Source organism: Rhopalosiphum maidis, chromosome 3 (assembly GCF_003676215.2).
Source record: "Rhopalosiphum maidis isolate BTI-1 chromosome 3, ASM367621v3, whole genome shotgun sequence".
Taxonomy (NCBI): Eukaryota; Metazoa; Arthropoda; class Insecta; order Hemiptera; family Aphididae; genus Rhopalosiphum; species Rhopalosiphum maidis.
Window position 1 is genome coordinate 13,415,282 of NC_040879.1, and position 22,363 is coordinate 13,437,644.

General features: G+C 26.0%; 1 protein-coding gene across 6 annotated transcripts; it reads right to left on the reverse strand.

Annotated features, from left to right (window-relative positions):
- Positions 1-18: 18 nt before the first annotated feature.
- Positions 19-21,418, reverse strand: LOC113559601 (glycogen [starch] synthase). 6 transcript variants are annotated; one of them, XM_026965338.1, is made up of 14 exons: positions 19,551-19,656; positions 19,454-19,460; positions 10,450-10,593; positions 9,016-9,200; positions 6,870-7,061; positions 5,831-6,028; positions 4,797-5,059; positions 3,407-3,527; positions 2,434-2,600; positions 2,177-2,369; positions 1,143-1,317; positions 648-859; positions 302-517; positions 46-78 (listed from the first exon to the last, which is right to left on the reverse strand). In XM_026965338.1, exons 3-14 carry the CDS (start codon positions 10,586-10,588, stop codon positions 46-48), a joined length of 2,094 nt encoding a protein of 697 aa, XP_026821139.1. In that variant the 5' UTR covers positions 10,589-10,593; positions 19,454-19,460; positions 19,551-19,656. The 6 variants fall into 6 exon arrangements, with proteins under 6 accessions (XP_026821136.1, XP_026821139.1, XP_026821140.1 ...); XM_026965339.1 differs by lacking the exons at positions 19,454-19,460; positions 19,551-19,656 and adding an exon at positions 21,283-21,418; XM_026965340.1 differs by lacking the exons at positions 19,454-19,460; positions 19,551-19,656 and adding an exon at positions 20,386-20,540.
- Positions 21,419-22,363: the final 945 nt, after the last annotated feature.

Genomic DNA, 22,363 nt, shown 5'->3' on the forward strand with positions numbered 1-22,363 from the left:
TATATTATATAATATTTATTACAGAAACAAACTATGTATGTATAGTTAATGATTTTTATGGTTCGAAAGCTCTGCAAGCTGAAAAAAAAAATACGTATAGATTAAAATATAGCTAAACCACCCGTCAATAAAATGGAAACCGTAAAATAATGGATTATTTTTCCTTCCACCATATAAATAGTAAATAAAACGTGCAATTTGATTGCAGAACGATTAAAATATTATTTAATCGTGTTTGTTTAAAATAGTGGTTTCACAATAAAAGCAAACGCTATTCATCTTGATAAAAATTGTTTTTTACCTCACGTTCATCATCGATATCTTCGTCGTCTGATCCGTGCAGTGAAGCGCCTGGTGTAGTCGGTCGGCTACTCGATGGTGACGGCGGTTCAGAATAAGGACGAGGATAGTTATATCGGCGTCTCGATGCTTCCGTGATGCATAACATTTCTGTTTCTTTATCAAACATATCCGGAAACACTTGACATAATGCTTTCAACCTGGCTTGACGATAGTACTGAAAACCAATGTAATTATTAACGTCAAATGTCAGCATAGCCTAAACGTTTATCGTCGCAATTTGCGAACCCATGAGACTCCGTTTTATAACATCAAATAATTGTTATTGTTTTAAAATGTTCACTTACAATACCCAAATTACGCCAATCGAGCAAATCGCTTAATCGTTCGGTACGGTTCCGCTGGATCACCCGTTGTCTACGACTCATTCTCGCAAAATCATACATATACTGTGCCAGTTGTCTGACAGATTCTTCGATGCTGATGTTTTGACGGTCCACGATGTAAATTCCGTAACTCAAAGGATCAGCGATGTGCTGGGCCATAAAACAACCGAAACCTGAAAATATGGAACCACAAAATTACAAAATTGCATTTAATTTTCTACGTAGAGCATGTTAGTATACGCAAACGATGCAATATATAATATAATGGGGGCCCGGGGCCGTATGTAAATTTCACCGATTATATATACCACAAATTATGTTTATAGGTTAGATTAAAAATAGCCTATTAATATATACTAAAAAAATTAATTTTTACCAAAAAGTGTACAATCGGTGAAATTCACAATCACCGTATGTCGTACGACTCGTAGATAATAATAATAGTTTAGCAATTACCTGACAAATTTGTAGTTATTGACGGGATTCCCATGACCGTGCATTCGGCGGGAGTGTATCCCCACGGCTCGTAGTAGCTAGGGAATACTCCCAAGTGACAACCGCGCACGAATTCTTCATAATCCAATCCGAACAGCGGGTTAGTCGAAGACAAGAATTCTGGATGGAACACAATCTATAAAACCGCACGAGATGAATATAACGAGAGCTTTTTGTTTATTTTCGTGCAGGTGCGTCATTTGGGGAACCTATTTCAGGGTAATATGCTTATGCATATCTAAAATTTATCAAAATTGTATTTTGGTCTGACTATGGTAAAAAATAATGATTTTTTTTTTGTAATTGGTCTTATTTGTTAGACATCAGCATACTATGGCTATAAACTGTAGTAGGTATGTTACGCAGCATTATTATGTAATATTCAAATACCATAGTAAAAATGAAAGAAAGAAGATACCCGCACTATAATACCAATAGAAAATATAAATAAATATAAATTTTTTTTTAAATGTATTATTTTAATAAAAATATATATAAACATATTTTGGTTTATACTAAATAATTTATTTGTAACTGAGGATTATAGCATTTGTTTTATATTTTTATACACCTAAAATATTTTAAGTACAATATTGTGTAATGTGTATGAATACTATAAATAATAAAATTAAAATAATTGAAATAAAAAGTTAGTATTTTTAGGTATATCGCATTACCGCCGCATACAATATTCATAAAATCATAACATATTAGATCATCAGAAGTAAATATAAAGATTTAATTAATGAAGAAAAGTGAGAAAAAAATGTTTTTGTAATAATTCTATAATATAGTATAATATAATATATTGGCCTGTCTAGTTGTTAGCATACCTTTAAAAGCGTTTTAAAAAGTTTTAATGATGCCCTTGTTTTTGTGTACTGAATGTACAGTACCTATAGTATATTAGTGGTTGCTCCACTGGGTATGTATGTGTATATATATATATTTGTATACATAGGCACACTGCAGATCACAGTATAATGTTATCTTACTTTAACTTTGTCGGATGTGGTGTTGAACAGCTTACATCTTCGTATCGTATTCAATACGGGATCGCACCAATCATTGACTACATTATGAGTGGTTACAGGTGGCAGATCGTCCCTCTGTAAAGCGTACAGACACCGTTTCAATCTCACTGTGTCTTCTTTGTTCAACAATTCATCTTCGACGGGCATTCGACCTCTGTAAAACAAAATATTAATACGTTAACATCGTATTTTGCGCTTAAATTTTATCGTAAGAAAACCTTAAACATGTTTCGTAAATCCTCCGACCGATTTTTGTTTGTATTTCTAGTATAGTGTCTCTTAAGCTTTTGGTAACGGCATGGCCACGGAGACTTTCCACGTTGAAGTTATCTGTCCGCGCGGGAAATATTAAGAAGGCTACGACAGTCATATCTGAATTGGCATTCTACAATTGAAAATCATTTTTTATTTCTCATTGATTAAATAAGATTGATATTCGTTAATAACCTATACACGGTGATTCTTTTATCATTAAACATTTATTATTTCGACAAGTAATGAATTTTTTAATTTTTTTTTTTCAAAATATTTTGTTTCGTGGTTTTCTCAAAATGTGTAAAATGTTTATTATTTTCACCCTTGTATTTAATAGTGAAACCACTGTCGACTTTTGATTTTCAAATGGCAACCTATATTTAAAATGTAATAAATTAATAGGACAGTTTTTTTTATGAATTTTAACATTCAAATTATTATTTTTCGTTAATTTTTAGCAATATATAGTTTTTTAAAGATGAACGGTTTTCGGTTTTTATAATATTTCTTGTTTCATAAGTAATAAACTTGTTATCGACTATCGACGCAGTGATGAACTTTGTACCTGTAGTTACCAACGCTTCACAACCACGATAACTTTTAAGACGAACACTTAAAAACCTCAAACCACCCAACTTTGAGTAGCTATAACTCACTAACGGTTAAATGAAAAATAATAATTTTAACATTATAATGTATACAAAAAAATAGCCCTACTATGACATTGTATTATTTTAAATTAAGGTTGCCATTTAAAAATCAAATGTGATTTCACTATATTAAATAAAGGGTGAACAAAATAAAAATGTTTTATAGTTTTAGAAAAGCATGAAACTAAATATTTTGAAAAAAAAAATTGAAAAAAGTGTTTTTGAAATAATAAGTGTTTAATGTTAAAAGAATCGCCCTGTAAACTATTATATTTTATAAACTTACTTTCAAATAATGATTTAAACGAGCTAATGCTTCGATAAATATGTCTGCTCCTTTGTTAGAAAATTCATACCTTCCAGCTGTAAAGAAATATAATGTCTTCTCCAGATCGAAATTATAATGTCTGTTATTAAGATAAATCGATGTAATTAGCACATGAAATAAATACAATTACATAAAATATAATATAGATAGATAAATACATTTGTAAAATAAATATTAAGTGGTGGTCACTGGTCATACGGAAATCTATAAACCCTCAGTAATCCAAATATATTATTTGGTAGAGATAATGGTAATAAATATTTATTATAGTTCAGAAGTGAATTTATAGAAAAATATATTGTTTTTAGCTTCACATAAAGTTTGAATTAAACTCAATAGTATCAATAGATATGATACTAATGAATTCAATTTTAAAATTTTTATTTTTCATTTTTAGTTCTCTTTCTTTTTTTACCTATTATTTAGATAATTTTTCATATTTTATTACTTTTTTCGATTTTAATTTTTGTCTTATAACTATTTTTAACATTTTGTACGCAATCAGTACTTAATTAATAATATTTTTTATTTCAAATGTTTTACACTTGACAGATTTTTATACTTTTTAATTTTTAGTATATTTATAGTGAAATTTATACTACATTTTTTTAGTTTTTTAGTGGATTTTTTAAGATTTTTAATTACATTAAATTCACAGTCATCATTGCAAGTTAATACTCAATATTTTAAAGATAAAAAAAATATCGTATTAATTAATACACAAGTAAATAACGAGAAAATTATTCAACATTTTACTACAAGTATATGTACACGAAAATATTTTTTATTAATTGTAGATATTTGTAAGTTGTAACAGCTGTTACATTAGTGTGCAGATCACATTAAAAACGAAAGGAGTGGTGAAAAAATTAATAGAATTTTATTGGTACTGTTTAGGAAATAAATATTAATCTGTAAATAAACATCATAAATCATTATCGATCGGTGGTAATGCTCCAAAAGTTTCAAGTAGTCGTATTTCATTTAATTTTTATCAACGATTAACGAACGTTAATATAAACGAAACTAATTTGTAATTTTATCGAAATATTTCTTTAATTTTTCAAGTATTTTGTTTTTTTTATTTGAAAGGGATATAATCATTAACATGGTTGTTTTAAAATTGAATAAACCAACAGAGATGACATATGAGACAACCTTCCACCCCAATTAAACACTAACTACTTGTGTATTAGCATTTTATTTTTAAATATAATCGATTATTATTTTTTTCTGGATATCCAAGATTTAACACAAACAATAGATATTTAGAAAATACACTTCTATTTATAGTTTGTATTATAAATATATAATACATAAAAAAGAAAAATATTTTTATAATAAGTACCCATAGAAATGGCCGCGGACAAAATCGTGAATTTTTTCTTTGGATAGTGAATGAAGATTTTGAAATTCATGTAATGCCGAAAATTTGACAACGTTCAACCCGTTAGGAGTTATAATATCAGGTTTCCGGGAGAGTAAATACTCAGATTCTTTTCCAGTAATATCAGATACTGTGGTAAAAACGTGTGCAACATGTGCTGCTGCTCGTTCCATACAATAACGATGATAAATTTGTCTTTTACCAGCTTCTTCATCGAGATTGAACTAAAAAATAAAACGTAAATATAAACAGATTTTTTTTTTAATTTAAGAAAATTATTGAAAATATTTAAATCACTTTTCAAATATTATGAATAAAATATGAATTCAATTTTTCACTGATATTCTTGAACTATAGGTATAAGTGATAAATTATAAATATAATAAATTATTGTATAATTGCATTTTAATCTTTATAATTTAATTTAATTATAAAATTGTCGTATGCATATATCTAATGTTTTTTAAATAATATACGAGGATATACCGCAAATACATTCAGCAAATGTGTAAATATTAAACAGTCATGTAAACTCGGAAAATATTGCATTTGCATGTTTTTGTGGGCTTATATATTAGGTATAAAGTAAGTTCTAAATTGATTTCATGAAAATCAAATAAATCAAATATTTTTAGACACTCAGTTGATAAAAAATTTAATTTAACAAAAACATTTTTAAAGCTATTTATTTGTATTAGTCATTTTAGAAATTATGTTTTAAAAATTTAATAATATAAATTTACTGATATAACTATAGGTATTTATTTTTATCGTTTTGTATTGTATAACTGTAAAGGTACGTCATTATATTTTATTTTATTTTATAAAAAATATTAACTTTGGATTTTACTTAAAAGATTAACAAGAAATAAAATTAATTAAATAAAAGCACAGTTAATTGAACCTATTAAATTGCACTAATAAATAGGTACATTGTATTTTTTCAGAGCAAGTTCTAGGCCCTAAACATAATATAAGCTAATAAAACATCATACTTTGTCTAAATTATTGTAGAAATCAGTATTTCCCGCACAGAGATATCGGCCTAATAATGTAGCATGAGTTGTGAATACTGTAGCAATTGGTTCTTTTTTTGTGCGTAATGCAATTAATCCTATGCCAGCTTGCCATTCGTGGAAATGAGCAACCACCAACGGTGTTGAATCAATGTATGCTGCTGCTGCCGCTCGGAACTGAAAATGAAATTATTTATTAAAATATTTTTAGATCCTTAACTGTATTTATACTTAATATACCTAAATGTCCTAAACATGTTTCCTTTTTTTAGGTTTATAAAATATATATGTAAATAGATAGAATAATAGATCACTATAATAGTTCTAAAATTATATTATATTTTTAAATTACACTCGCAAATTCATAATTTTTTTCACCTATGACAAGTATAATTTCTTTAAGATTTTAGTACATGAAATACCTATGTACTACATTATTATTGCTATTTATTATTCTGTATTCATTAAAATATTATTATAATATTTAACTGTTTTATTAACCTATGTTCATAAAGTAGTTTATCATCTATAAAATATGGATTTTAAAAACAATTGTATTAATAAAAAATAGTTAATAATGAATCGTTAATTAATATTAATATTCAAGCAAAATAAGACATTTTTTTATTAAAACAGAAAATTTATAATATGTACTATAGCAAATATGATATAATGGGGAATAGTTTACATGCTGACATGGTATGAGGAGGGAGGTTGTCCAGTGACAAACTGACAAAACACTCAGAAATACAAATTAAATAAAAGTACCCAAATTTGATATGGATAAATTTTAACTCCAAACACACATAAAAAGTTGTACTAACTATTGTGTTGGAATGCATCAGTAATGACTAATGATCTACTACATATTTGAAGGAACTCTAAGTAAAGTTTTTAGATTTTAAAAACATACAAATCTATACTTCTATAGATAAATATTATTAGCTGAAGGCTTCTATATACACAATGTATAAATTAGTATAATGTATTAAATTTTAATGAGTAGGTATATACTTACTTCTGAAAGAAATTCAGATATTAAATATCCTAAAATTACTGCATCATTAGCTTCTATGTCTAAATGTGGAATTCCTATATTGCATGTATCCCATAAAGTTTGCTTGTATTCATCTAATTTCCAAGCAGCTGAACCAATATCAAACAATATAACTTGTGGACTACCATCGACTAACCATCGACCTGTCAACAACTGTTTTTATTTATTTTATTAGGATAACAATACTTAATATAAATATTAAATTCACTCTTTCAAAAGAAACAAAAGTAAGCTTAATCAATTCCTATAGTCACTAGCTAATTAAACTAATTTAATTAAATTTAATAATTTTAATCTGCAAGAAAATAATTTACTTTTAACTACATAGTTAAAAATATTCTTTATCAATCATGTTGTAAGACTAGGTATACATAACATATTCTTCTGCTTCACACTTCTCTCACAACTATGGGGTCAGAAACCTTCGTCCTATACATGCAACTACACCTTTACAAGGCTCTGTTATCAAACTATTATTAACTCATACCAGCTATTTTTTTATCATTCTCAATTCTTCGAGTATCTATTAATTTCTTTTTCAATCGTTTTCAATACTATTTTTCCTACTATGTTTATTTCCACATAACATTAGATATGTACAATCTCAACATAATCTCCCTAATTTTGTCGCTATTTTCAAAATAATATATAACATTTTTAGAACATAAAAGTTTTATGCATAAATTGATATTTTTATATTAATCACTGAACAATAAATAAAAAATAGCATTCATAAGTACTATTTTTTTTTTATATATTTCTTAAAATGTTTGAATATGTTAAGTTAAAATCGTAATTAATTCGTAATGCAATTATTTATTACCTATTAGGTACTTAAAATATATAGAGAGTGCTACACACGCATGTGTTGTATCCGTCTTACAAATGTAAAACGTAGTAAAAACTGTTTTGCGAGGGAAGGAACCGAAAAAGCTACAGTAATAACTAAGAAACGACATTTTCACCACATAAAAAGGAGAACTTTGGCTAAAAAAAGATATTAAAAAATAAAAACGATAATTCACAGATAATGTTCTTAACTTTATTATAATTTATCAACTTGGAGTCTTAACTATCACTACAGCACTAGTAATAAATTCTATCCCGCGAAAAATACCTTTTTGCTGTTTTACATGTATAAGACGGAGACAACACATGCGGGTGTAGTATCCTCTTAATATATATTTGAATATTAAATACTAAAATATACGAAAATCGGCCGATCATATAGGTCATCTGACATTTCGAGTATAGGTACCTCATCGACAATCACCGAGGAAGTGATAAATTAGAATTTAATGATAAAACCACTCTGAGCGAAGACTGTGTCTGACTCATTACTAAGGATATTTTAAAATTTACTTAATTTTCTATTAGTAATAGGGTAGGTACCTAACTTAAACTAATGTTTAAAAACTCATTGCATATATTATATTATTAATTATTATAATATAAATTTTAAACACTTTAAAAAAAATAACGGAGCTTTAAGCTCCACTTTTATTTTTTGATTCCATCAATAAAAACCTATGAGGAATCTTGCATATTTTCAATTATGTTGACTTACAGACAAAAATATTATCAATATAAATAAAAAACTAAGTAGGAAATTAAAAATGTTTATAAATATTAAATAGCTCAAGAATATCCAAAATATTTTAAAAATTATGTCTTGGATAGAAAATACAATCATAAATATTTGGTGGATATTTCCAGTAAATTTGACATAACATTTTTGAATTACGATAAAAAAAATAAAATAGATTTTGTCAAAATCAAGTGTTGCGGTGATATTCTCGTTTTTCCTTTATTTTTCACGATTATTTTATAAAGAATAAGATATTTTTTACTTTTGCCTTCCTAAAGTACAAATTAAATCCAATTACTACCAAAAAGCCATTCTCAATTTTTAATATTTAACATTCAGCTACAAACTGTATCATTGTACACATTTAAAACCAATACTACATTATACGCTCCGCTCAGAATCTAAAAGAGTTGATATCGCTGGAATGATAATATGAAATAGAAAATGTAAATATGAATAGATTACAACAAGATATAAACATCAAAATTAAAAACATTTATCACTTTAGGTAAGTTTTACCTTAAATCCTTGATCTCTCATTTTTGTTACTGCTGTGTGATAAGGAGATCCTCCTTCAAATTCTAGTTCTTCAACAGCTGTCCGAGCATAGTTTTCTTTATAAGGACCTAATAAACAATACTGTTCTCCCATTTCTTCAGTTGAAACGAATGCTTTAGATCTAATAACTGTATAAATACCGCCAACTGAAATAACAAAAAACATAACCAAACGTTAAGTATAAATTAATAATATTAATAAATATTAAGTATTTATTTTCCAACGAGAGGACTTAAACAATACCTAAATTAATACCGAGTACATTATGTCATAATATGATTAACAATAAATGATTTTCAATTAATTAGGAGTTCGATAAAAAGGATTTTATAAAGTCTTGTAAAAAATGGCAATTTAATCAAAAAATCTGTAATAACTTCAATTTTATTTATAAAAATTCCGTTTTATCTACTTTAAACTTTTTTAGTTTATAGGTACATATATATTTTTGTTATTATACGTTTGTATAAAATACCTGAGTTAGCATTTATATATCTAATTTTATTTTACTAATTTTTTTAAATGTTTTAAGAAACGTAATGTAATATCTGAAGAAAATATTAAAAAATATTAAAACAAAAAAGTGCATAAAAGAAATATATTTTAAATTTTTTTAAAATTAATCAGTAGGTAAATAATGTATATTATGAAATACAAAAATGTTATTATTTATTACTCTTATTTTTTTTCACAACTACGTAGGTAAATCAAAAACAAATAGTGTCGAAATATTTTAATAAAATATGCCAATCTTTATAATTAATAATAAGTTAAACTAAGTCCAAAATAAATATATTTATGAAATATCTACTTTCTTATATTATGAAACACTCAAACACTGCATAAAAATTGAGTTAAATATCAATATTACAGAGAAATATATAATAAGTATGAAGCATATTTTTAGTATTTTTTTCTGAATTTGTTTAATGTAGCCGTAAATTCACCGATAAACCATATACTATAGGTATAAATGTATAATGACAGCTGAAAATTTATTTTAGTTGCATTCATTAGTTATTGTAAACAAAATTCTATTAGACATTAAGACATTTTATAATGTAATTTAACAAATAATTGTATTGATCAAGTATATTGTATTATATATATTCTTGTGGTTCTGCCAACCCCTTCATAAGTAATCGCAAAATTAATAGTAAAACGATGTACATATTTGAATACAATATGTAGTACGAATAATATATTATTTTAACTAATAGATATTATTATTATTATTTACAAGCTTTAGATTATTATAAATGAATGAAATGGGTATGTCAAAAGTGATTTATCATTGAATAAAAATTATATATATATATATATATATATATATTGTATAATATGTAATTGTTTGACATATGTATAGGTGTAATTTTACTGGTATAATTTACAAACCTTTATTGCAGACTTCCCAAGCTGTTTCAAAAACCCATCGGTTTTCGTAAGCAGCTGTTTGGCCACGATCCATAAATGCAGTAAAATCATAATTACTGTCCACACGATAAAAACGTTTACTTGCTTGGTCTTTAGTCATGATACCTGGAAAAAAATTGTGTTGAACGCGAGAAATAAATTTAAACGTTTGTAATGATAAAAATGATTATCAATATCTTTTACTGTGAGTAAGAACTGTCAGTAAAACCTAGTTCAAGGACAAGCCTTTGGCAACATACTGATTTTGGCAAACAACCATACATAAACATGTATGTTGCCAGTAAACTGGGACTTCCAAAATTAAAAATTTCCGATTTTAAGTAAAAAAAAAAAACCAAATTAAAATTATCCAAACTAATGAATAATAATATAATAAGATAATAGTATAATATATACAAAGCAATTTAATATCATTATTTTCGTTCCTAAAAACAACAAACATGAAATTATATACCTAACATAATACTTTAGATTAGTAAATAATATATTATTTATAAAATTATAATAAAACAAAATAAAATGCGTTTGAAAAGTATTAATTGATACTCATTGAATTTTACAAGTAAATAAAAATGATTTTATTAAATGTATTTCAAATTGAATTAATATTTAATGGGTACAGTTATTACTTATTACACAATTAAAAGCCTACACATTTAATCTTAGTATACAGATACACGACAGATAACTTTCAGATAATATTATGTAATTTAATTATAAATAACAAAATGTATAATTAAAAATATTCATTGGTATATAAATATATTCATATCAATCCACAGGTTAAAAATCAATAATTAAAAGAGTTTAAAGTCCGGAAACAAGAAATTTCGTGTACCTACTATCAAAATTAACTTTTTCAATGATACAACGAATAGGTAGAATTTAAGTTTCGACATAACGACACTAGATTTTCTGATAAAGTCAAGTTCGAAATGTCTTACGTTTATAATACATAGACATAATTTAAGGGGATTTTAATCATAGGTATATTATTTGTTATCTCACACTGATCTATGAGCCACGAGTAACAGATATCTTACGTCAAATAAAATTAATCTCGTATTTTTAGGTTTGATATAAGAGCAAATTAACCAATTATATCAAACTTAAAGATAATAATATTATTTAGCCTATTTAGGAAATTTAATGGCCTCGTATTTTTATTTTAAAGTATTTAACTGTATAAAATAGTACATTATTCTCATAACTAGATTTAAAAATTAAAATATAAATAAGTCTTTGTGGTGCTCTAGATAATATTATTACCTTTAAATTTGATGATAAGTTAATGAACCTATATTCTAATATTAAACAAGTAACTACTCAACATTGATTCTGTTAAACGTAAATGTGCTATGCTGTACGTGGGCTAAAATGTATTAATATTATATTTTCATAACGAAACGACGAAACATGACGTCAAAAGGCAATATGGCAGTTGTCGTGATCAGCACAATAAAAATAAATAAGCCAGGTAAAAATTTAATTTTTTGACTATTTTATAGTCCAACGACCATGTTTTAACGGTTGTTGCATTAAGTGAAATTAAAATTTAAAAAATTAATTATTCAATTAAATCAAGTAATTGAAAATTGGTATTTTAACTACTGTAACTTTTTATCATTTTTTATCAAAAATGCATTAAATAAATATTATAAAAGGCACTGCATGATGCATTCTCATCCGATTATTCAATCGATTAATGACAAGTCAACAACAAGTGTCTATTTTTTCAATAAAAAAATGACTTAGATTTTTATCATTTTTATTTATTCGATTATATTACGATAATATATATAGTACGAATTGGAAAAAAATTCTATAAAATTAATTTTAAACCAATATTTAAAAAAAGATTAAATTATAAGATTTATTTGAAACAGTATAAAATATATAAAAGTGACCATAATAGTATAATATTGTACATACCAATAAATATATATAATAATGTTTCTATGGCGTATAATAAAATATGCTATAGAAATATAAAAGCTTTTTTTTAAATTTTATATACATAATATTTAGAATATTGTTGTGACTTGTATTAAATCAATCTCAATAATAAGTTTTCAATTATACATTCACGAATAGCCATATAATTCACAGTTATGGTTATAAGATAAAAATTCATAATTGTTTAAAGTCATCAAAATTAAATTAAAACTAGGCCAATTAGATAATTACACGAGTATTAACATATTAATTTTTTTTTCGTACACAAGGTGATCACTTATGTTTTAGCATCTAGTGTGATACTCATAATATTTTGAACAACTATAATATTTTTAATTAATATTGTTTCTAAAAAATTTTATGTCATTGCAAAACAACATTTAAAATTATTATATTTATATAATTTACGTTAATCAATTCACGTTTAGTATTAATAATAACATTAATTGACCCATAAAATATTGCCATTAAAAAATGCTCGTCCCATAAAAACTAAAATATTTTAATAAGTTGTAACGCAAACAAATATCATGTTCTTACTTTTACGTTCGATAATATATTAATTGATAGGTACTCATTAAAACAAATGGAACTAAACGTAAACTGCTGAACGTAAATATTTGCTGTGTTACGCATTTGTAAGACAAATACAACAAATGCAAGTGTAAGTTAAAAATTGTGGTAAAAATAACTTAAACCTAATTTCGTGTAATAGTAAAATTGTGACTATTCCTTATGATCAATGATTAAATCAGCGAAAAAAATTGTACTTGTACCTATAGATATCTATGCAGTTAATTATATTTGTATTTAAATTAAACTAAATTTTTTTTCACTTTATCGTTGTTATAAATTATACTGTTACATACTTTGCTTTAAGATTAATATTAGAATTTGTATTGAGCTCATCCCGTTTCATCATAATAAATAAATAAATAAATAAATAGGTACTATACACACTATGGGTCTTGGCAATGATTCTATTGAACGAAAATTCAAATTTATATTTCAACAGTTATACAAATTAAATTATAATATCCTATATATTTTACTGTCGATAATAAAAGCATAATATTATGTAAGTACTTACTAATGTATTTTCATCAAAAACCAATAAATTTATTAAATTCAATGATTTTCAAGATATTTTTTTACGTTATTCACGCTAAAGAAAAATACAGCACGGTAAGACTGTATAGTAACTTACAACTGTACAAGGAAACACAAACACCGTATACTGATTAGTAATCGGTAATCACTAACATAAAATAAGTAAAATGCCGTCTACAGCTGAGAACGAGAAACAAACCAGGCCTATACAATATGCTGATAAAATGTAATAACCAATTGACCACTAGAACATGAACTATCAGAAGCTATTAATGTTTAACAGCGTAAACATTACATCTGTGTATACTATACATGTATATTTATGTAAATTTTTTTAAATAGAGATACTGTCTTGAACTTTGTATAGTTAAACATGCACACGTCACACAGATATTATACTTAAATATAATATAATGTTCTATATTGCCATTTAGTAGGTATATATTATACTAAACACAATTTTCAGTATGAATTTGAAATACGATACCAATTTGAATTATTTGTTTTACAGTTTCATTTTCATAATTAAAATATATATGTTTTATGAAAACATTTTTCAGTTTTTATCTTAAAAAAACACCAGGGAGGAAAATCGTTCAAAGCTCCCCTACTCGTGTTTACATATGAATAGGTTTATAAGAAAATTAATTTTTATATTTTATTTATAATTTATAGTTATGTATATATATATATATAATATGTATATGTAATGTATAGTATGTATGTATATTGTATGATGTATACCAGCGGTTCCCAAACTATTTTTTTACTTACCTACCCCTGAGCTAATTATTTGGCTAGATTATACCCTCATATAACTTTTAAGCTTTTTTCACATAACTGCTTTAAAATTTTAAGTATACAGTATAGGTACATTAAACAAAATTACAATGATGTAATAAGTATATTATTTTGGATTTTTGTAATAAAAAATTAATTATTTTACTGATTAGTGAAGTTCTTGTTCTTTTTTGAGTTAGGTACCTACAAACCTCGTTTTTCAATCAAGTTGAAAAAAATACAAGGTATAATTTTATATCTGGAGCAATATTAATGCAGTTTATTTCGAGGTTTGTTCTATATTTATTTTTGATAACGATGTACAAAGAAAAAGCTTTATCGGACAGGCTGTATCCAAGTTCTGTCCCAAGACCTTTTTTTTATACCAATTCCGTCTTTAATAAAAAAGAATGTTAACTACAATATTAATTGTAAGTAAACAATTATTTTATTATAATATAAAATTACATACAAAAGGAACTGTACTGGAGTAGCTAAATGTTTGACATAATACAGAAATATATACCCATTAAAAAAAAACCCGGGACGGATGAACTAGTATATATTTAAATTTCATATATGGGACGGAACTTGGATGCAGCCGCCAGGTCTGTACTAGTTTCTCAAAAAAATATGATCAGAAACATTATTCTATTAATTCAGCGTTGTTTAATATTTTTCATACCTGGCACTTTTTTTCTGTCCACTTTTAACCCCCAACTTTTTTTCAGTAGTTTTAGTGAAAATTTGTATACAACAATTATTTGTAATAAAAATTACAATTATTTCATATTATAATAATATTTATTTGATTCAAAAAATATCTTTAGAATTAACTTAGTTTTTAAAATAATAGACAAACAGGACTTTAAACTTAAATTTTAATGAGATGACTGAAATTGTTAATTATTATTACAAATATACTTAAACTTAATATATTAGGTTTTATTGATTTTTGTCGATACATATTAATTAAGCTGAGATCGCCGTTTTAATCGTTTTATACGTATAAATGGTTGCAAAAGGTAAAAGTGACAACACGGTGTATTTTATAAACATATTTTTCTGTAATTGTCAATTGACTATTAGTTATTATTAAAATATATTTAAAAAATCTGCATGACTAAGAAAACTTAGGTTGAGAACTACTGTTGTACTTGTCAGTTGAAAAAATAAAAATAATAAAATATGTATAACATCAGTACAAGTGGTACAACATACATAATACACGCATAATTAAAAGTGAGCTATAACTTTAAAAATATATTGGTATGGTTATATTATAATATAACTATGTCGTCTACATCAATGTCCATACATCATGAATGCAGATAAAAATATTACTTGTCTAAACGCCCTAAACGGTATAAAAATACAAAATCTGATGTGTAAATATTATTTTTCTACGAAGACAATTTAAAAAATAAATTAAAATATATTTGTTATTGTATGTTAGTATTTTTACATTTATATTCAAGTATATATTATATATTTATTTATTAATTAATAATACAATTTGTAGTTAGAACACTAATAAGTTATAAGTATAACCCATGGCTTGTGCTAATCTTGTATGTCAAATGTAAAATTACTTAAAGAATAATTTTTACATGTTTATTCAAAATATTTATTCAATTTATTTAAATTATAACATATGTACATTGTTGGCTATAAAAACTTGTTTGGTCTTATATCAAATTTAATTTTAATTTTGAAACTCCAATAGAATGATAACAAGTTTACAACAAAATAAAAAAATGATTATAGTAAGTAATAAAATCGTCTTTATAAACACTCGTGAACGACGTGAACTAAATAAATTTGAAATATTTGCATTAACCAATATTTAAGTGTAAAATGTGTATACCTATATTATATTTAAATAAAATAAGAATGCGTATTTCAGTTTTTAACTATGAATTACTTTGACGCACAAAATACATTCAAATTGCATAAACGTGATTTGATGTTTCGTGTGTAAGGTACAACATTATGACGTAGATAAATGAATAAACCAAAGTTCAAATGATAAAATGTAAGCTGATAAACACATTTTTTTAATTTAGATTTATACAAACAAGAGATTTATAAAATAATAATAATATAAAATAAATAAATAATCTTAGGTACTTCAAATCAATTAAAAAGTCATTTGTTGAATTTAGTACATTTGTTGTTATATTGTTGATTTTTAATAATAAATATCCGCTTTATTTTATTTTATTTTTTACCACAATATTTTTACGATATTTTAATTCATTTTGAAATTGTAATATTTGTAGGTAGTAGGTACACCGTACACATAACCATGGGCGCCGGATTTTCTAATTTTTATGGGGAGCCCAAAATCCCAAAATTATTTAACTTATAAGCAAAATGGAAAAAAAATATTCAACAAAGCATTACATAAAAATGATCGTTTATATTTATATTTCTATAAATGTATAATATTAACGTATTGAATATTTATGTTTTATTTATGTCATGGGGTGCTCCAGCACCGTAACACCTCAATAGTCGGCGCCCATGCACATAAACCTCTTTAAAATAGAAATAATGAAAAAATTAAAAACCCGACGTTCAAACATAGATTTTCATCTTTAGCTTTGATCAAAAATTTGTTTCTGTTGAATTCAACTTTTTTATAATGTACTTTGCACATATGTACATTTGTTTGTAAAATGGAAATGCAAATACCAGCGTGTAATGTCTAAGAAAAATGTAAGTTTATTTTTATGTAATTTCTTTCATATAAATTTATAATACGGGAATTAGATATCTGACTACGCAATCATTTAGACTTAGAATTAACATTCACAAACTATATAATATTCATTGTCATAATGTGTTTTATGATAAAAGTTTATCTTACATTTATAAATATAATATAGAGTATAGACCCTGACCTATAAGACATATTTTGTTTATTGCTATATATAGTTAATATTATAAGCGACTATAGATTGGAAATATACTGGCAATATCCCTGAGATGCATCAGCAAAAATGTTAGTTGAATTTATGAAAAAAATGATTTTAACAAAAATAGCTTTTCTAAAATTAATATAAAACATTCAACGGTAATTATTTATTACCAATTAAAATGTAAGTATAAATTATTTATAATTATACCTATTCAAATTGAACACGTAAATAAGGAGGTATTCTGATTTTCTATCCATACCATACAAATTGGGTTTATATAAATGACTAAATTTTGTGATGTACGAAGAACGAGTATTTTTATGTTCGTATTATATCTTTTTTTTGGGATATAATTTTACTAAAAACATTTCATTAAACTCCCTAATCTATACATTGGATATTCATCGTCTATAAAAAAACAATTATGTTTATATATTTTTAAGAGTTCTTTGCTTAGAGAATGACCTAAGGTTTAGATTCTAAACCGTATATTAAATTTTCAATTCTTAGCTATAAAAATTGAATAAAATATTTAGAGTCGAAATATTTAGAAATATTATACCATGTGAATGAAATGTTAATATAAACATTTGATATGAACTTATTACAAGTAGACTAAGTAGAGTATTTACAGTTATTCGGTTTTGAGTTACACCGAAAATATAATATCAATTTTATCGAAAACTAGTTTTGCGGAAATGCGAAAACTTTAAGTTTGTCCTTATAATGTTCTCTGATTATTAATCAGGATTTTAGATTCTTCGCGAAACGATGACTGTAATTATATGTGATTATTTTGTGTCTATCATCAATTTATCCTTTTTGGTTTCTGGTAGAAAATTTTATCTAGTTTGTACTTTGAGGAGTCTAAAGTAAAAAATAGGTTGATTTTACAAATTTGATTTTAAAATATCCCACAAAAATGGTTCCTATATTTGTGTAAAATTATTAAAAATACATACATATATTTTTTTTATATGCATTTGAAATTATAATTTTAACAAAATTTGTTAAAATCAAAAAAAATTGCTAACTTCTTTGTAATAAAAAATTCATAAAAACATTTATTTTTATAATTAAGTTTTAACTTTTTAATACAAAACTCCTCATAAGTAGTTCATACTGGAATCATAAAAATATAATAAGGCAATTATTTTGTATAGACATGTTAAGTTCAAATTTGGACAAAACTACTTATTTAAACGATAAGGTATTAATTATTTTGTGAAACTTAAAACTTGAAATTTATAATGTATAGGCTATGAAATTTTTGATTTATTTTGAGATATTATTTACTTATATTATGAATTTATTTTTACTGTTTTACAGTATTTACAGCGATATGTTATTAGGTACATTTAGGGTTATATAAGTTGATATAACTTGGTACAAATATATATTACTATAATAATTAAATACCAATAATAAAATAAAACATAAATTCAATATTTTGAGAAAAAATTATATCAGCCTACTGTAGTAAATTAATAAAATAATTGACTTTATAATAGCTATATAAAAAAAAAACAGTATCACTTGATGATATAAGCTGATAGACCATTTCCTCATAATCGTTTTTGTATACAAGGATATACCATTAAATTCAAATTTAACACGGCGTATTACCTAATACTGTATGCTTGACACCTGTCACCTAATGCACAGCAAAGCGGTACCCACTTGTCTAGCTTTTTTGTGTTTAAATTGATTGAAAATTATACCAAAATAGTTTTGTATAACTGGAAAACCAACAAAAAAATAATGCTATTCATTTGAACTAAAAATAACATATAGAAAACTCCGTGAACGATAAAATTTAAATATCATTAAAATTAATTGGCCGCGTATCGGGACTCATGACTTAAAGGATCACCAACACTGCTCATTGCAGCTTACGTGTTATTACAAGCAGTCGCAGAAGACATAGTAGTTTCTACTTATTAGTACCATTCAGTATCATTAACAAAAAAAATCATTTATCCTGCTTTACTATGCTGCTACTTGTTTTAATTTTAGTTTTAAGTTACAAAATTATTAATACATTATTGTTATTTGTTTATCTATACGCATACGGTATATGTATTAAAAGTTTAATATAGACAACAGGTAAAATAGGTTAGTCGGTAGTATAAATAGTATAATACACAATGTTACTAAATAGGACTATATTTTGTTTTAGAGAAAAAAACACTTACCAATTTTCTAAAAAAAAATGTTGAGATATACAAATAAAAGAGTTAATAAATATTTTTTGAAAAAAGTGAAATAAAAATTCATGCAACTAGTGGATACCACGTTATAGTTTTAAGTTGTAAAAGTGTTCTTTATTGAACGCATTTTTGTTGAGAGAAAAAACAAATATATCTAAATGAATATCGAAAGCGCGTGCTCGACCACTCTGAAAACACTATTACGTATGAATGTCGATACACGAGCTGATACTGCTTATGCTTATACAGCAATACCTATACGGCTATTAAACCTACTAAATTACCAAACCTTTTAATCTGAAAACAATAACACGAGATTAGATAAGACATATTATAACAACGGTAGATGTACGTAAATATGAACGCATGTCGCCTATGATATACTTATTCTGTGCGTGTATAGGTATAATATACGCTATGTACCTGCGTAAGTATTATAGGAACACTCGATAAACGATAATGTAGATTATATAATTTATAACATACATATTATTGTATACTATTGACCATACCTATTGATAGGACGATGGCCCAATCAGAAATTTCCGGTGTATGTAGAGGTGGCTCCTCGTAACATATTTACCTATATTATTTTTGTTTTTTTTTTAACATTAATGCAATTTAAATGAAATGTATTAATACAATCTATATAAATAGGTGTACACATCTATTTAATATCATTTGACGTGAACAGTAAATGTAACCTTAAGTGGAGCCAGTGGAGGGCTCCATAATCCATTTAGTACAGAATTCCAGACCCGGGACTCTGGTTACACTTACGTCAATGACCTATATATAATGTAATCTTTAAATATTATATGCACGTGGCGGTAATATTAGTGGGTTTTTTTTTAATATTATAAGAGAGCCGGACATTAAAAAAATAAAACAATGCCGATCACTGGCACAAATCTTACCGATTTCGCAGCAGAAAGCCGCAAGTGTGTATGTTATATGGTGGTTATATGGTTCAGTGACAAAAATATAACAGACGATCGCCGCCGCGTAGCTGGCAGTAAAACAAATAATAATACGTGTGGTGCATAAGCGTGTCGCGTGCGTGTACACCAAAAACGAAACTGAACCGAAGATAATGCGACGGTGTGTACGTATAAACCGTATTATTATAACATAATATGATTTTTCTTAAATGTTCAATAATTGTCGGGCACGGTAAACAACAGACATCGGGCGGACGAGACGACGAAGTAAATAATAAGGATCGACGGCGGCGGTTTAAAAATAATATTATTTCGTTCACCGTTTTTCACACTGACGGGCGCGAGTTCAACAATATAAATATTTTTGTTCGAATGGAAATAATATTAATATTGAAATAAGAGCGTAGTGTAGTCGGTCGTCGGCGGCGACGGCATGACTATACACTAGAGACGAGTGACGGCCCGAAATTGTCGTAACTCACGTATCATAATGCCTCGGTTTGAAATGTAAAATATTATATAGTATAATACGGTCGTCGGTGGTCGGTTATATTATTGTTACGCTTTTAATCGGGCAATAACCACCGCCACTGCCGCCCAGGAGGCCTTATATCGCATTACGGTCACAGGCGATGGTTTCTATTTTTTCCTCGTTTCCTTCTCTCCGACGGACGGACGTCAGAAACCGGTCGTTGTCGTCGTCGTCATCGCCGCTACCATACATCGCACATGGCATTATGGCAGTATAGCACACGCGCAGCCGTTGCGATAACGGCGCGAGTGCCGAGACTCGAGAGAAAAACGAAAATAAAACCAATTAAGCAATAACTATCTAGACACAACACATTGGCATTAAGCTAATATTATTAATACCTTCTACGTCTTAGTAAAACTTTCTGAGTCCGTCTTCACTAAATGTCCGCGACAATGACGTAACGCCCAGTATCTTACATTAAGTATAATATTATGCGTGATTATTCATGCGAACTCGGATCAGTTCTGTTCTCATCGAAGATTATTAAAGATTATTGTAACATTGACGACGCACCTATAAAAAAGTACCCATGAATTTCGATGAATACTTTTACTAAGCTTTAGTAAATAATAGATATCTAAGAATAGAAAGAGGGGGGATGGCACTATACTCAAAGTCTCAAAATATAACCACCTTGACCTTTAGTCATAACTAATTAACTAGATATAGAACTTATTCATAGTTTTAAAAATATATAAATCATAAAATATAATAGGTACTGTTAAGTAATAGAAACAAAAGTAGCAAAACATCCGAATTGCGAATAAACAAAGAGGTATATTGTAATGTGTAGGGCTCGGATTTATATGTATTTATGAAACCAAAATATGTACATAAATATGTGCTAAAAAAATCAAAATATGTATTTTACTAATATGATTTATTTATTAATATTTAATAATATAATATATCCATATGAGTTTCTAATGAAACAAATTATATTTTAAATAGTAAAAATATTTTAAAAAAGGTGTTACAAATTATAAAATAGAAATAAAAAAAGCTAAAAAAAAATAAAAATTTTAATTATCTTGATTACAATTTATGATAACAGCCATTTTGAAATTTTGAAATTCAAAAGATCTTCGATTTGGACGTAAAATTGCCTTATACTGACTAAATGATCTTTCGGCTTCCACTAATGTTATTGGACTATATTGCATTTTGACTATTTTTGAAGGAGTAATAGTTATATCTACCGTAGATTAAGTTCAATAATTGGTATTATTTTGTTACTATGTTGTACTTTTGAAAATTTGGAAAATTGTTTGTATTAAAAAATACAATCGTACATAATCAATAATTATAAAAAAAATCGTAAATGAACAAATTGTCAAAATATGTAGGAAAAATGGAATTATTGAAAAATATGTAAAAATATGTACTTATGGCAAAATATGTATAAATATGTAAAATAAA